General features: G+C 42.2%; 1 protein-coding gene across 1 annotated transcript in view; it reads right to left on the bottom strand.

Moving 5' to 3' along the window:
* Window positions 1-35: 35 nt before the first annotated feature.
* sec24c (SEC24 homolog C, COPII coat complex component) overlaps window positions 36-15,848 on the bottom strand; it is a 21,933-nt gene continuing 6,120 nt past the window's right edge. Inside the window, 24 exon segments of the mRNA XM_020605095.1 lie at window positions 36-305; window positions 1,053-1,142; window positions 1,591-1,776; window positions 2,629-2,808; window positions 3,512-3,630; window positions 4,084-4,222; window positions 4,653-4,798; window positions 4,913-5,009; window positions 5,177-5,347; window positions 5,508-5,624; window positions 5,830-5,923; window positions 6,018-6,209; window positions 6,341-6,465; window positions 6,700-6,815; window positions 6,944-7,082; window positions 8,066-8,128; window positions 8,131-8,195; window positions 8,378-8,486; window positions 10,872-11,014; window positions 11,098-11,829; window positions 11,948-12,114; window positions 14,140-14,266; window positions 15,015-15,095; window positions 15,306-15,475. Of these exon segments, the coding sequence (XP_020460751.1) occupies window positions 165-305; window positions 1,053-1,142; window positions 1,591-1,776; window positions 2,629-2,808; window positions 3,512-3,630; window positions 4,084-4,222; window positions 4,653-4,798; window positions 4,913-5,009; window positions 5,177-5,347; window positions 5,508-5,624; window positions 5,830-5,923; window positions 6,018-6,209; window positions 6,341-6,465; window positions 6,700-6,815; window positions 6,944-7,082; window positions 8,066-8,128; window positions 8,131-8,195; window positions 8,378-8,486; window positions 10,872-11,014; window positions 11,098-11,829; window positions 11,948-12,114; window positions 14,140-14,266; window positions 15,015-15,095; window positions 15,306-15,475 (3,709 nt within the window). The 3' untranslated portion in view covers window positions 36-164.

The following is a 15,848-nucleotide window of genomic DNA, read 5'->3' as shown; positions in this document are numbered from 1 at the left end:
ACAAAAAGGAGACTTTTAGTTTTTTAGTAAAAAAAAACAAAAAAAAACAAAAAAACAAAAAAAAAAAAAAAACAGAAAAAGCGCTTTCTTTCTTTCACAAGGAGGGTGAACCAGAGTGGGGTCAGTGGTGGGGGTCATACAGTTGAAGGTGGGAGTCTGGGGGCCTAGCTGAGAAGCTGACGGATCTCCTTGTGCATGTGACACAAGAAGTCCACGTATGATGCTCCCCCGCTGGCGCTCTTGTCCTCAACCAAGAAATGCCTGAATAACAGCTCGGCTCTGTCTTCCTGTTTCACCACTATCAGCTGCAAATATGAGGAGAGAGGAGTGTGACAAAGAGAGTGTGCATGAGTGGGGGTGCATCTCAAACCTTAATACAGTGGAACCTTGGATTGCAAGTATAATTCGTTCCGGCAACGTGCTCGTAATCCAAAGCACTGGTTTATCAAAGCGAATTTCCCCATATGAAATAATGAAAACTCAGATTCATTCCACACCTACTTATCCATATAAAAATGATTACAATAATACAAAATACAGTATAACGCAAAAATAAAACAAATTAACCTGCACTTTACCTTTGAAAAGAATCGTGGCTGGCATGAAGGCCCATTGTTGCAGTACAGATATCGACTATAAGAGTGAAGCCCTCAGTTGTGACGTACGTCACGTGACGATCGGCAGACAAAGCATACGTACTACTCGTAATGCGAGACCTCGATCGTATATCGAATCAAAATTTTTTTGCTTGTTTTGCAAAACACTCGCAATCCAAGGTTCCACTGTATTTTTACTGGTAGCTATCAAAATGTCTCAGCAGAATTGAATGTCAAACATTGGCAAGTTGGGTTGCAGCTAATGATCATTTTCAAACAAAAGCAAAGAGAAAATCACCGAGATTGAGTTGAGATTTACTTAGTAAAATGACCAAACCTTTTGCCTGTAAAATGTCCAAAAAAAAAAGTTTACCACAACAAACCATTTTAAAAGGTACCCAGACATTGACAGGACAGAGAAATGACAAAAGACGGAGGAAATATGGAAAAGCTTACCTTCATGTATCGTGATCGCTGTGCTCTGAATGAGTCAATGATCTCTCTCAGTCTCTGAGAGAACGGGTTGTCCAGTACTGGCAAACTTGTCTGAAACAAAGAGCGGTGATGATCAGAAATAATATACAACAATAAAACCATGAAATTTAGCCAAAACAGAACAAACATAATATAAAACCATAGTACATGCTGAGTAGCATGCCCAATCTTGGAAAGAGATTACTGGTTATCAACTGTATATGGAAACATGAGTTTGTCCTGCAGCCACTGCAAACCATGTAAAAAACTAGAAACAAAAAAAACAAAACAAAACACTGAACTTGTATTTCTCATTAATTACTAAATTCTACCCTCATGTGTCTGACAAATAATAAAACTGCTTCACATTCTAACTGCACAGTATGTAGAATTCATAATTTTGTTCTGGAAAACCCACTAAAGACTTCTCAATGATTAATTTAAAAAAATATTTATTTTAAAACCTGGGTCTGTCAGTCAAGCCAACACACAAAATGGATTCACATCTCTCTCCTCTCACCATGGTTGGGTCGATCTGGTTGAAGCTCTGCGAGCCAAAGATGTTGAGCAGTAGCTCCCGCTGTACGCTGGCTTTTTTCCACAGGAAGAGGTGGAGCCCCGTTTCCAGGAGGTAAACTCCGCCTTTTGACAGCCTCTCCTCCGAGTCCCTCACCGCCACCGGCAACGACCCGCTTTCCAGCTTCATCTGGAGAGTTGAGATATCAGATTAAGGTGTTAGCAGTATTAGTTTTGTCATCTACTGATCTTCAGACATATCCCTCCCCTGTAATAATGAATATGGTCCGGACAGGTCATCGTGGAGTGACGCAAATAGTTTCTTTTATTCTATTTGTACTCCGATATCATTGGTATGTGCTGTGTGTGACAGGGCAAATAAAATAAATCCACAGTACATTTGACATGTGAGCAGTTAGACACACCCGCAGTGGTCAGCTCATGTAAAGACACAACATGAATGGCTTCATGTACCAAACACTGTCTTATTGTAGCTCAAAAAACACAAGTCCAAACAGAAAAACGTGAAAAAATAGTTTCTGTAGAGATTAATAAAAAAAAAAAGTTCAGGTGCAAACTAAAAACAAAGAAATAAGTTTTACAATATTGTTTTCTTTTTATAACAGTAAGAAATTTGTAGTGTGCAAGACATCACTGTGCACGTGGGTCCAGCTGGACTGTGAAGACATAAATCCAAGCTCAGTGTAACTTTTTACAGGCTCTAACAGTTGGACATACATAGCCAGTCTGCTTCCTTTTTACACACATACAGTACTTTACACTTATTTCTATGACGGTACATAGTGAATATGAGTCTAGCATTTTGAGCCCTTCAATCATCCTGCACATACTGATTTTCACACAAGTGATGTTATTTAAAGTGTGTCTGGATTCAGAGCTCAGAAAGAACATTGAGACTGGGTTGTATAGTACAGAAAAAAGACTCTGTTCACACATTTACATCCCTAAAATTTGAGGTTTAAGCAACTTTCTCTTGTCAGCCAAGACAAGAGAAGATCTTTTGTTTTGTGCGTGATCTCACCAGAGGCAGCAGGCGGGGGTAGAAGAAGACATGGCTCTCTGTGACATCCATGCAGCTGATCAGCTGTCTCAGGTAAGCGCGGTCATCCAGCGAGACATCAGCTCCCGGCAGCAGCATGTCACTCTTCAGCACGCAGTTCAAATAGACAGGTAACAGCTTCATGCATTCTGGGAGGATCAACTGGACAACACACACAGGAACATGAGTTAAGGATGTAAATACCTGAACAGACACAAGACAATGACCATGGGTAAATATGACAAGCTTTTAAAACCTTGTCTGCTGTAAGAAGAGTGTAAATATAAGATAATGTTAATATCCATTTTTAAGAGCATGCTGAGGTGGCTACCCCAAATGATAAGTGTCTTATTTTGTCTGACCAAGTCTAAAATCCAAAAGATACTCAGATCAAAGCATCACATTTGAAAAATATGTCACAAAAATATGGCTACAACAATTACCCGATTATCAAAACAGCTACCAGTAAAAGATCACTTAACATGTTACTGATGCTCTACACATGTGATCAGCTAGCAGGAGTCAGTGGTCCTTATTCAATGTTTTAATATGTTTCCAACTCTTAGAAGTCTGACAATTTGTGACATAAAAAAGGTGCCCCAAAGCAAAACTAAAAAAAAAAAAAACAGGAAACAAAAATCCTGGCTGCATTTTCTTACAATCTCCATCCAGAAAACAAAAGTACAAGAACAGTAATAATTATCATTGCCTGATTTTCTGTTTCATACAATCGTTTTTCCATATTGTGCATAAAATGACGATTCTCTTGAGAGCTATATGTGATCACTGGTTAACACCAGGTAATCATCTAGGTGATGGTGGATGTCTTGTCTGCTGGGGACATGTGTGTTAATGTTTTCAGTACCTGACCAGCCGATGAAGGACTTGCACAGTTCTTCCGGTAGCAGGCCAGAATCTGAGCACACTGGTTGACCAGAGTATCTCTCACCACCTTAGTGGGGTTGTTCAGGACACCACGGAAAGCTGCAACACACAAAAACACACATATACATCAACACTGACAGCCACTGGGAATTATGGGCATTAAATGAATGGCTTATAGTAAAGCAGAGTAGTAGTAAAATAATTTGATAATTTAATTTACAACTTGACTTTGACAGGCTCAAGGATATGCACAGCTCACCACGTTTTACCTTTCTTTATCCTGTGGATGGTGAATGAACAATATCCTGATTCAAACTCAAAAAGCTGCACACGTTCATATAAGCGAGCTATCAAGAACAATCTACTCTACTGTTGGCTAATCTGCAGCTCCACAGGAGCGGCTGGAGGATTGATACAATTTTTAGAAAATGTTACTCATTAATTTCCCTACTCACAGTACAGTCTTACACATATAGCATCATGTATGTTCTCCTTTAGCCTGACAGTGAATAACAATAAAGCAGGTACTCCGCTGTGTGAGCCCATGCTCACCGTATTTAGAGAAGAAGTTGATGATTGTGTCGGTCTCACAGTTGCGGTAGAGGTCAGCCAGCTGAGAACAGCAATTGATGGCCATGTTGTGGATGCGGAGACGCCTTTGGCCACTGCAACTGGTGTATAGCACGGCACACTACAAGGAAATAAATAAGACAATTCACGCAAATAAACTGGCTAGGACTAAATTAACATTACTGCTTTTATTTGATCTTCTATTTTTACAAACAGCACCATCCAAAATTTGTTCATTAAGATTCCAACACTTTCCTCGTAGTATTTTAGTAATTTAAATATTCGCAGTAAATTCTATAAAGTCATTGGACCAATGTGTGTGACACTTGTCTCTCTGCTTTAAAAAAAAGGCCCAACCCTAAATCACTGATCCTCCAGCTCCTGATAAATAATCAACCAGCAGTACTCTGACTAACGATCACTGGTGTTTGGAAGTACTTCATACTAAGACTACGCTAAACTGGTTGCCTGGAAAACTACAATGAAACCGGTTTCCCTTTTTAAAAAGGACTCTCCTCAAAGAATTTTATTAAAAAGATAAATATGTGCACCTGCATGAGTGCCCCCGTCTCCTCATTGAGCTTGTCATCATGTTTAAACTCGACAGTGATGGCCTTGTCACAGTCCAGGCCTGCCAGCTCCACATCTGTGGTGTTACTCATGAAAAAGGAGCCGAAGAAGTCTGTTGCTCGGAAACCTGAGGGAAGGGCAGGGTGTTGACAAAGACAGGAGGTGAGGAATCACCAAGTAAGTTGTCACGTCTCTCAGGCTGTCTTTTTGTTTTTTGGTTTCAAGCAGCGGAGTCTCTAACCTGTGCTGGTTCGCACCCTCATGACAGCATCAAACCCTACCGGTTTCTGAATATCTCGTCTGAGGTCTTTCAGGAATCGCTCCTGATCCGACTGAGCCTGGTAAAAAGATAACGAGAATGAAGTTACAAGTCACATACTATTAAATGATCCAGCTGGCTACGATACATCAGTAAGTCACAAAGCAAGCTGTCTAAATATCATCTATGTGCATAAAAAATCTGGAGCAATTTCACAGACAAAGAGGAAGAGATTGATTGTCTCACCTGAAAGTAGGTATATTTGTAGATTGAACCTCCAGTGGAGACAGGAACCACTCCTAATGTAGCAACATCCACATACTGGTTGGGGAAGAGGAAGAGATCCACACAGCAGCCCTGGGCTACACACTCTTTGGCAAGGGTGTTGTAGAAGCTCACCTGGGGCTGAAACAGAGACTGAGGATGACAGGAGGGGGCCGTCAGTCTGGATTGTCTTTGCTAATATAAGGACTTCTTTCCACAAGTAAATCAGGGGCACATGTTAAGGCACCACACACAGCTCATACTTAAAATCATGGGTGTAAAATAAAGCACAACTTACTACACTCGTGTTTACCTTCTCCTTATCTGTCCCAATCAGCTTCTTGTCTTCTCTGTTCTTTAGTTTTCCAGGAGCCTCTGCGATGGGTAAAGACGTGTGAAACACAAACAGCTTCCCTGCACTGTCTGCAGCCTGAGAAAGCGACACAGCAACATACAAATTTTCAGCCATCTCAGGGGCTCTGTGCATGCATCTAGGAGTATTAACATCCATCCGAGTTGTCCCCATGAGTTATTCCTACACATTCTCGAGTTCAGAATGGTAACATTAATAGTTTTGATAGTCAAATTTTAAAGAAAAAGAATGACTTTCAAGACTTGGGAAATCTGTGGAATACCTTGAGTGCTTCTAGTCCTGCCTGGATGACAGGTCCAAAGACAGTCTCTGTCTCCCTGGTGTCTGCAAACATCTCTGGGATCTGGTCCAGCAAACTGAAAAACACAAACAATTTGTTAAACGGATCAATTTGTGTGTCCATACACACTTCTTGTATTTGTGTGTGTCTACTTCATGTCAGTGCCGCACCTCTCGATGACTAGTCGGCTCTCGTTTACATTGACCAAGAAACCGTCGAGCAGGGGTACAAACATGTCCGATACATCCGACACCACCAGCATCTGGGGCTGGGCCAGGCTCGACTTGACATTGTAGAAGTGCAAAACTTTGTTGTAGGTGACAAAACCCACCCGCACAACAGACTCCATTTCTGGGTTCTCCCTGGACACAGAGACGGAGGAGGAAATCGAAGAATTGTCAACAATGGGAAGTGAGCATTTACACTCTCTCCATTACTGCATCCATTTGTTTCTTCTTCTTCCTGCCTCTTACATGTGTATATGTTTGAGTACCTGGGCAGGTAGTCTATGAGGGTCTTGAGTTCTTGGCAGATGATGCCGACCATGCCGCTCTTCACAGCACTGTAGGACACATCGATAAGGAAGATGAAGGCTGGAGGCTGAGGAATCTTGTTGTTCTGGTAGGGACAGGAAAATGAGTATGAAATCACACGTAAATACCAGCAAGAGACAGATTTGAAAGGGAATTCATGGGTTAATGGTCTGCTGCAGGCTGTAATTTTGAATTTGGAAGACCAGTACACTACCAAAGAGAGCTCTGAGAACAAAGATAGTGGTTGGTGAATCTACAAGTCCAATTAACTAAAGGATAATTTCCTGCAGGAAAGAACCCTCTTGATCCGGGCTCTTACCTTACAGTAGTCGAGAGTGGCCAGGAACTCGTAGCTGCCCAGAGAAAGCTCCGGCCTCTCATAACAGTCCACCCTCTTACCAGTGTGGTCCAGATGCTGGAAGTAATGTGGAGGCACTAGAGCATAAAGAGCAGAAAGGACAGAGGGAAAACACAATTACACTGACCTCAATTTAGAACAAACTTTCAGGTCTACATTTTTTTCCACTGCAAGCCTTAATACACGAACAGAGGCACAGACTCACCCTCTGTGATGCAGCTGCAAAACGCACACTGGAAGCGTCGACCTCCCTCTATGAACTGCATGTACGGACACATGTAGGCCTTGCAGCGGTTGCAGCGGATTGGACCACTCTCTCCATGGTCCACCAGGTATGGGGGGGTCTGACAAGGAAATTAATTAATTTTTTTTTTTTTAATCAAATAATCTGAATATCTGAGGCTGACAGATTTCATACAGTTTAGCAATCACACTGACTTTATATAAAAGCTTGTAATGAAATACAGAAACAGAAATGTGTATCAGTTACATTTTACACCCTAATTTCCCTGCAGTTATTTATCCTGCAAAAACAACCCATTAAACTAGTCCAGTCCAAATGGTTACACATGCTACAAAAGAAACAAGGTCATGCAGCCATTCTCTCCTCTGTGATGCCCCTCTGACATTATAGGCATCCTGTGATAGTAACTACATATTAAGGCAAGACAAGCTTATTTATATAACACAATTTCATACACAAAAGCAATTCAAAGTGCCTAACACAATGCACACAGATAGACAAGACATTGAAACGCATACATATAAAGTATTAAAATGCATAACATATGTATAAAACAAAATGCAAATTAGATTAAAACATTAAATGCACATTAAAAGCAATAATTACATGACAGCACAAAGTAGCAACATACAAGTGTAGATCCATGGTACTTTTAGGATAGCTGTGGCAGATAAGTGGATGCTCAGTGTTCTCATTATCTCCCTACTATCAGGCATAGCCCTGAAAACTAATCCTTTTTCAAATCAGGTTAAAAACTGTCCAGTGGTTACAAAAAATCTGAACAAGCTACAGATGAGCTGTGGAAAATACAGATGAATAGCGTGAAATGTGGAGGGGCTTATTGATGTGTTAGATTAATTTTGTTGCAAGTGAAATTCTTATGAAGATAGCAGCCTAAATGATATCATACAGAGCTCATCTGACTCCCAAATTATTCCTTTTGTCAACGTGTTATGTATTTTGCATCTTGAATGGCTTCAAATAATTTATTTCCTGATAGCTTCCCAATGAACAGTTTATCCCTACAGAGAGGTCCATCTGCACAGAGCTTACAACAGTACAGAAGAAAGTGGCATCACTCACCTCATCTGGTGGCAGTGTGGCGAGGGGCTTGAGGACAGCAGCCAGTGGCACAGGACACTGCTTGTGGCCATATCGGCTGTGCAAGGCATATTGTAGGCTGTACAGCGAATAAACCTAGGACTGGCATTCCCTAAACACAGACACAATTCTTCCATTAATATCTCTGCACAGCCCAGTTTCCTTTCTTAGGAGGAAAGCTCTTCACTTTCTCTGATTTGTGTTACTACTAACTAATCAGACAGGAAAGGACATTAAGAATAATTCTGTGAGAGGCTGTCTGATAACACTTTGTTCACAGGAAGTAGAACCTACCTTGGTCTTTGACCTGGAAGTTGGTGGTGACCAGAGGTGGGACTTGACCCCTGACCCCTGTGGTGAATGGCTCTGTGGTCTTTGCCTTATCGTCCTCTATTACCTGGATCTAAAAAGTAAAGGAGGAGACAAAAATATCCCTAATTCATAAGTCTTTACAACATAAATATACACATTTAAGTGCACGTCATATTGGCCCTGAGTCCCACAGACTCTAAGAAGAACATTTAAAACTCATGCACACACTGAATACAAATCTGTCAACATCTGTGGACATTAATTAAGTCAAGAGACAACTAAAGTGACATGATACAGATTCATGCTGAATCTGTGTAATTTCACAAATGTTACAAACAAATCAAACTGTGGGTATGCCAATATGTTGCAGGCTAGCATGCAGTGCACAGAAAAGGATTAAAAGGTGGTAGCTGTCTAAGCTTTGTGATGAATGACAAACTCTGCAAACTACAGTGCTCTCAGTTTGTTAAAACTAAGATGGGATTCCTTTAAAATCCTGATCAAACACACAGAAACATTGAGGTTGGACTGAGGTTGCAGAGAAAGCCAACACAGGATTGTGGGATCCAGTGTATAAAATGGTAGGTGAATGGATTACATGCAGATGTATCTTTGGGCGATTTCCTTAACATTAGTCATATTCTGAGAAAGGCCACAAAATAAATCCTCATCACAGTATCTAAGACACAAATTAGTGTCAAGTAGCCCAGCAGTTTCCCCATTTCCAGTCTCTTATGCTAAACCAAACTAAGTTAGCAGGGTGCTGGAAGTAACCTATTTAGTGTATAGAGATAAAAGTGGCATCAATTTTCTCATCTAACTTTTGACAAGAAAGCAAATAAGCATATTTCTCAAAATGTCAAAATTGCATTTGGTTTGGACTGAAAATTTTATTTATACATTACTCCTTGAATATACAGACGGGTGACAAACAAAAGGAAAAACTGAAAAGGATGACAACGGCCCCATCCATAGGGAACGGGGAGTCACCGAACGGGCTGAGGGAGTATGAAAATGATGCAAGTCGTGTGCTATGGCCTTCACAGTCACCAGGTCTCAACCCAGTTGAACAGCTATGGGAGATTTTGGAGCGACACATTAGACAGTGTCTCCACCATCATCAGAACACCAAATGAGGGAATAAGCTTTTTAATAAGAATGGTGGTCATCCCTCAGATAGTGTTCACAGACTTGGAGAATCAATGCCAGGGTGCCCTGAAACTATTTTGGTGGCCCAGCACCTTACCGAGACACATTATGCTGGGTTTTCCTCTCATTTGTCACCTGTCTGTGTATGATACCAAAACATATCTGTAATATACAATGTTAGGGTAGACATCCAGTCCCATGGCACAGGAGAAATTTTAGTACAACTCAATATAAATTAACACAGATGACCTATTAAGATAATATACAACATAATCCTGGATTGTTCTTATTTCCAACAGGAGCCCATCAGACTTTGAGGGGTTAAATAAGGAGGACAGGAGGTAGAGGTAAGCAAGCACAGAGGACAGGGTGAAGCCGAGGAAAAGGCAGGCACACCGGAAACTTACTGGGCTTGGGATAGCGTCTGGATCTATTCTATGTCTTGATTTCTGCACAGCTGGCATGCCAGACGCTTGCTTTACATTCAAATGTTTGTCCAGCAAATTGTGTAAAATGACAAAATAAATACAAAAGGAAACAGAAGAGAAGGAGTGTGAGAAGAGAAAACTCGGCAAGACTGTGTGAGCAGCAGGCAGATTTGCCGTTATTCAGATAGAAACTGATCAGTAGATTTATAGTGTTATTGTAGACTTTATGATTAGTCAAGTGCAAGAACATAAAACTAATATACCAGTAGCTTGTTTGACACATGCTAAGCACTGATATACTGTATGTAAAAGACAGAAGGTCACAAACAACACAAAATCATTAGTGTTAGATTGCTGCAGTGCTAGTGCTGGATATTAAGAGCATCACAGGGACATTTTTAAAATCAACATATAGTGTTATCTCCAGTGGTGAAAGTGATGTCTCTGGTTGAGTAAACACATTCAGGTTTATTAGAAGGAAAAGTATTTAGATCACAGTTGCCTGTTTTTCAAGAGAGATCTGGCTGAGAAAGAGGCACACAAACAGCACTATGACAACAAATACAAAAATATGCACTTTGAGGTTATAAACAACTGTCCCACATCACACAAGTAAGCAATTATTCAGCTACAGGCAAATAATTATGGCCTGACCTCCATTATAAAGTCATTTGCAATACTGAACTACGACTATGGTTATTATACAGAAATGAGACAATATTTAGTCAAAAAAATACTATGGTAAATGCTTGGTTTCAGAAACTTGGATGATATTACTTGTTATCATGATGCTAAACTATGAAACTATCAATAGAAATACAGTTCTGCAAGAATGATATATGAACAATGCCCTACGTGCACAAAACACCACTACAATGAGTGTGTGTTATTTTGCTTACCGGGCTAGGAATGGCATCTGGATCAAGTCTTTTCTGAGCAGGGGGAGCAGGAGCTGGTGCTGGTGCAGGGGCTCCATAGTTTGGTTGCCCAGGATAAGGGCCTGCATAGCCAGGCTGAGGGCCTCTTGTCTGCCCAAACGCACCTGAAGAGAAAAAGAAAACAGCTGAGTGATGAGGAAAACAAACTGTAATCTATTCAGCTTCCACCAAGTGGCCACCTCCTCACCATTTTGCTGAGGGGGATATCCTCCTTGCATTCCAGGGTGAGATGGAGGCTGCTGCAGGGGCCCAGGAGGCCCAGGTGGGCCCTGTGGTCCTGGAGGCAGGTGGTTGCTTTGGGCCATGGAAGTGGGAGGCATCTGAGCTCTGGGAGGAGGGGGACCTGAGTGATAGGGGGATGGCTGGGATAGAGGGGGCTGCTGCTGGGGTGGCATGGGGCCTGAAAAATGGCCAGAGGGAGCTGAGGTTGGAGGAGGACCAAGAGGAGGAAAAGGCCCAGGCTGAGAAGAAGGAGGGGGTGCTGTAGGTGGGAAGGAGCCCTGGGCAGGTGGAGGGGGGCCAGAGATGAAGGAAGGCTGGCTGACAGGTGAGGGTGCTGAAGAAAATGGAGGCTGAGTTGGAAGGAAGGCTTGCTGTGGCTGGGACGCTGGGGGAGCAGGAGCTTGGCTGGGTGGAGGCATAAGACCTGAATAGGAGGAGGGAGGTAACGTTTGCTGAGGAGGAGGTGGCGGTGCAGAGGAGGTGAACTGCTGTTGAGAGGTAGGGGGAAGTGAAGAGTTGAATGGCTGTTGAGAAGAAGGTGGTGGGCCTCCATAGTACTGCTGAGAAGCTGCAGGGCCCGTAGGAGGTGGTAGCTGGGTGGAAGCAGAGGACGCTGGGGGAGGGGCTTGGGTTTGGGAGGATAGGGGTGTAGCCGAGTAGGCAGTAGTGACAGGAGGCTGGGAGCTGTGAGGTGGAACTGAGGAGAGAGAGACGCACAGTGAGAATGTCTCTATCATACACATCCACGCTACATACTAGTCACCATTATTCTAGTAATTTACATTATACTCAAGTATAAATCCGTCCACATTTACCATATCCTGGCCCTGCAGGGGTCGGTGGTCCAGAGGCGATCTGCATCCCAGTCATCTGGTTGGTGACCTGCTGCATTGTGGGTGGGGGCCCATAGTGCTGCGGATAGGAGAAGCGCTGCCCTGACAGGTTCATAGCTCCCTGGTTGTATGGCTGAGACACAGCAGACCTGGAAGCACACAAATCATTCAGTGTACATGCACTCAGATAACCAGGTTATGGTTGGCTTTCTACAGTATGTGGACTTCTTAAACATCATGTAAATGAGAAACCTAGTTTCCATAATCGAGGTAGTGGATTAGGAGAAATCTAGTTATTGACCTTCTGCATGTATACACAGGTTTAAAGCAACCAGATTACCACAGTGCATTTAAATGTGGAGCCTGATTTCTGCAAGTAACCTGGTTACTTAAGTACATATACAGTGCCTTGCGAAAGTATTCGGCCCCCTTGAACTTTGCGACATTTCAGGCTTCAAACATAAAGATATAAAACTGTAATTTTTTGTGAAGAATCAACAACAAGTGGGACACAATCATGAAGTGGAACGAAATTTATTGGATATTTCAAACTTTTTTAACAAATAAAAAACTGAATAATTGGGCGTGCAAAATTATTCAGCCCCTTTACTTTCAGTGCAGCAAACTCTCTCCAGAAGTTCAGTGAGGATCTCTGAATGATCCAATGTTGACCTAAATGACTAATGATGATAAATAGAATCCACCTGTGTGTAATCAAGTCTCCGTATAAATGCACCTGCACTGTGATAGTCTCAGAGGTCTGTTTAAAGCGCAGAGAGCATCATGAAGAACAAGGAACACACCAGGCAGGTCCGAGATACTGTTGTGGAGAAGTTTAAAGCCGGATTTGGATACAAAAAGATTTCCCAAGCTTTAAACATCCCAAGGAGCACTGTGCAAGCGATAATATTGAAATGGAAGGAGTATCAGACCACTGCAAATCTACCAAGACCTGGCCGTCCCTCTAAACTTTCAGCTCATACAAGGAGAAGACTGATCAGAGATGCAGCCAAGCGGCCCATGATCACTCTGGATGAACTGCAGAGATCTACAGCTGAGGTGGGAGACTCTGTCCATAGGACAACAATCAGTCGTATACTGCACAAATCTGGCCTTTATGGAAGAGTGGCAAGAAGAAAGCCATTTCTTAAAGATATCCATAAAAAGTGTCGTTTAAAGTTTGCCACAAGCCACCTGGGAGACGCACCAAACATGTGGAAGAAGGTGCTCTGGTCAGATGAAACCAAAATCGAACTTTTTGGCAACAATGCAAAACGTTATGTTTGGCGTAAAAGCAACACAGCTCATCACCCTGAACACACCATCCCCATTGTCAAACATGGTGGTGGCAGCATCGTGGTTTGGGCCTGCTTTTCTTCAGCAGGGACAGGGAAGATGGTTAAAATTGATGGGAAGATGGATGGAGCCAAATACAGGACCATTCTGGAAGGAAACCTGATGGAGTCTGCAAAAGACCTGAGACTGGGACGGAGATTTGTCTTCCAACAAGACAATGATCCAAAACATAAAGCAAAATCTACAATGGAATGGTTCACAAATAAACATATCCAGGTGTTAGAATGGCCAAGTCAAAGTCCAGACCTGAATCCAATCGAGAATCTTTGGAAAGAACTGAAAACTGCTGTTCACAAACGCTCTCCATCCAATCTCACTGAGCTCGAGCTGTTTTGCACGGAGGAATGGGCAAAAATTTCAGTCTCTTGATGTGCAAAACTGATAGAGACATACCCCAAGCGACTTACAGCTGTAATCGCAGCAAAAGGTGGCGCTACAAAGTATTAACTTAAGGGGGCTGAATAATTTTGCACGCCCAGTTTTTCAGTTTTTTATTTGTTAAAAACGTTTGAAATATCCAATAAATTTCGTTCCACTTCATGATTGTGTCCCACTTGTTGTTGATTCTTCACAAAAAATTACAGTTTTATATCTTTATGTTTGAAGCCTGAAATGTGGCAAAAGGTCGCAAAGTTCAAGGGGGCCGAATACTTTCGCAAGGCACTGTAAACATGCTGATAGACACAACATATGGAACAGAACTAAAACTGAACTTAAGCCTGCTATTTAACACAGTAGTTCAAACACAAACAATGCATTCCCACTTTCACACCTAACTATCCATGAGTCTTTTGGAAGGATAAATAAACATAATGAACCTGGGTGGTGCTTGGGTCGCTGATGGGGGTCCATTCTGTATGTCCCCTTGGCTCTGACTGTACTGATTATATTGCTGTGGTGCTGAAGCTGGAGGGGGTCCAGAGGTGGGAGGACCCCTGGTAGGACCTAAAATGCAAAGAGAACAGATTACCCCCAGACTTGAAAAAGTCAGTACCTGCTACTGATAATCTTGGCTCTATTCTGATATCATTCTTTCTACGGATATGAGATTAGCACAGCAAGCTAAACACAGCTATAGGCCACTGTGGTGCCAAAACACATTTTTAGTACTATCTGATTACAGTCCCACAGTGTACATCTAGGGACAGGAATACAGACTACATACTGAAACCGGGCTTGCAAAGACTGTGTGCTAACAGGAATAGTCAATGTTCTGTTCAAAGCTGAAGGAAAAAAAAAAAACAACACACATCAGACAATGTTAGGATGTTGCTGGTAAATCTAGCCAAGCATCTGTCAAGCTGTTTCTACAATATTAAAAAAGCTGTCAGGAGAACTTTCTCTATCTTCACTGACATTAAAATAACACAGTGTGCATGAAAAAATTTAATCAGAACAAACTGAAAAGAAGTATGACCTGCAGATGCACAAACTGAGTTTGTAACATCTCGTTCACATAATAAAAGCACAGCTGTGATTAATACAAAACTTCAGGAACAAAAAGACTAGTACAGTAACTAAATGGCAGTGCTTGATATAGGGGATGATTGTCACATAGACTCCAATGATCCTGTTTTATAGTACAGTGAGAAAAGGACATTGCAGCAAGAACAATGCCTGTAGTTACAGAGAGGATTAGATGATTGCAAAGCACATGGAGTGTGAAGTGAGCAAGAAGAGAGGAGGGAGTTACCTAAGTCAAGAGGAGAGGAGAGGTCAGAGACTGGGTGGGCTGTCACAGCCTTATAGGGAAAGGTTGTGAAAGGAGTATAACCTGAAATATAAGAGGGCAAAGAGAGCAAATACAGAGAGATGCGTGGTAAAGCAATGCTAAGAAATGAGAGGGCTGAGATTTAGATTAGTTTGCACAAGCGCATAGGTTTTTTTCCCCATGGCAGGAAGCAGGTAAGAGACACCATGGCTATGGCTCTGTAAATGTTTCTCTCTCTCTTGTACCCACACTTGCTCAGAAGCTGGACCTTACCTTGTGGTGGAGCCCCGGTCTGGTACGCTGAACCAGGACCATTGTAGGGAGCAAGGTATCCCCCATCCAGTGGAGCATAGCCGTGCTGGCCATAACCAGGTTGGGGCTGGCCGTACGGAGAGGCCATTCGAGTGTGCTGGTTTACATTCATCCTCAGTTCATCCCTAAATCTGGATAATTGTGACACAGCAATTCATCAGCAGTTAGGATTAAACCTGACTAGTCTGTTTCCAGACCGCAAACCTGAAAAGTATAAATGCCTGTGAGACAGGGTACAAATATTAATAATGCTAAAAACCGCTGTGATAGTTTTGAGTTCCTCTGAGGGTGAGAAGAATCAGCCCACAAAGTATTACTCACTCCATGAGGACAACAGACATAACCTCAAAAAACACAAACAACTGATCTTATAAAGACAAAGTGTTTCCCCAAATTAATGTCCCTCGACCTACAGGACAGTCTTTTCTTTAGTCAAATAACAGATATGGAAAACTGAAGGCAGTCCCAAGAAGACATACTTAACCCCAACTGAGCAGAATTTGT

This window comes from Monopterus albus, unplaced genomic scaffold (assembly GCF_001952655.1).
Source record: "Monopterus albus unplaced genomic scaffold, M_albus_1.0 scaffold69.1, whole genome shotgun sequence".
Lineage (NCBI taxonomy): Eukaryota > Metazoa > Chordata > Actinopteri > Synbranchiformes > Synbranchidae > Monopterus > Monopterus albus.
Note: the sequence above shows the minus strand (reverse complement) of the source record. Positions and strands in the feature narration are given on the sequence as shown.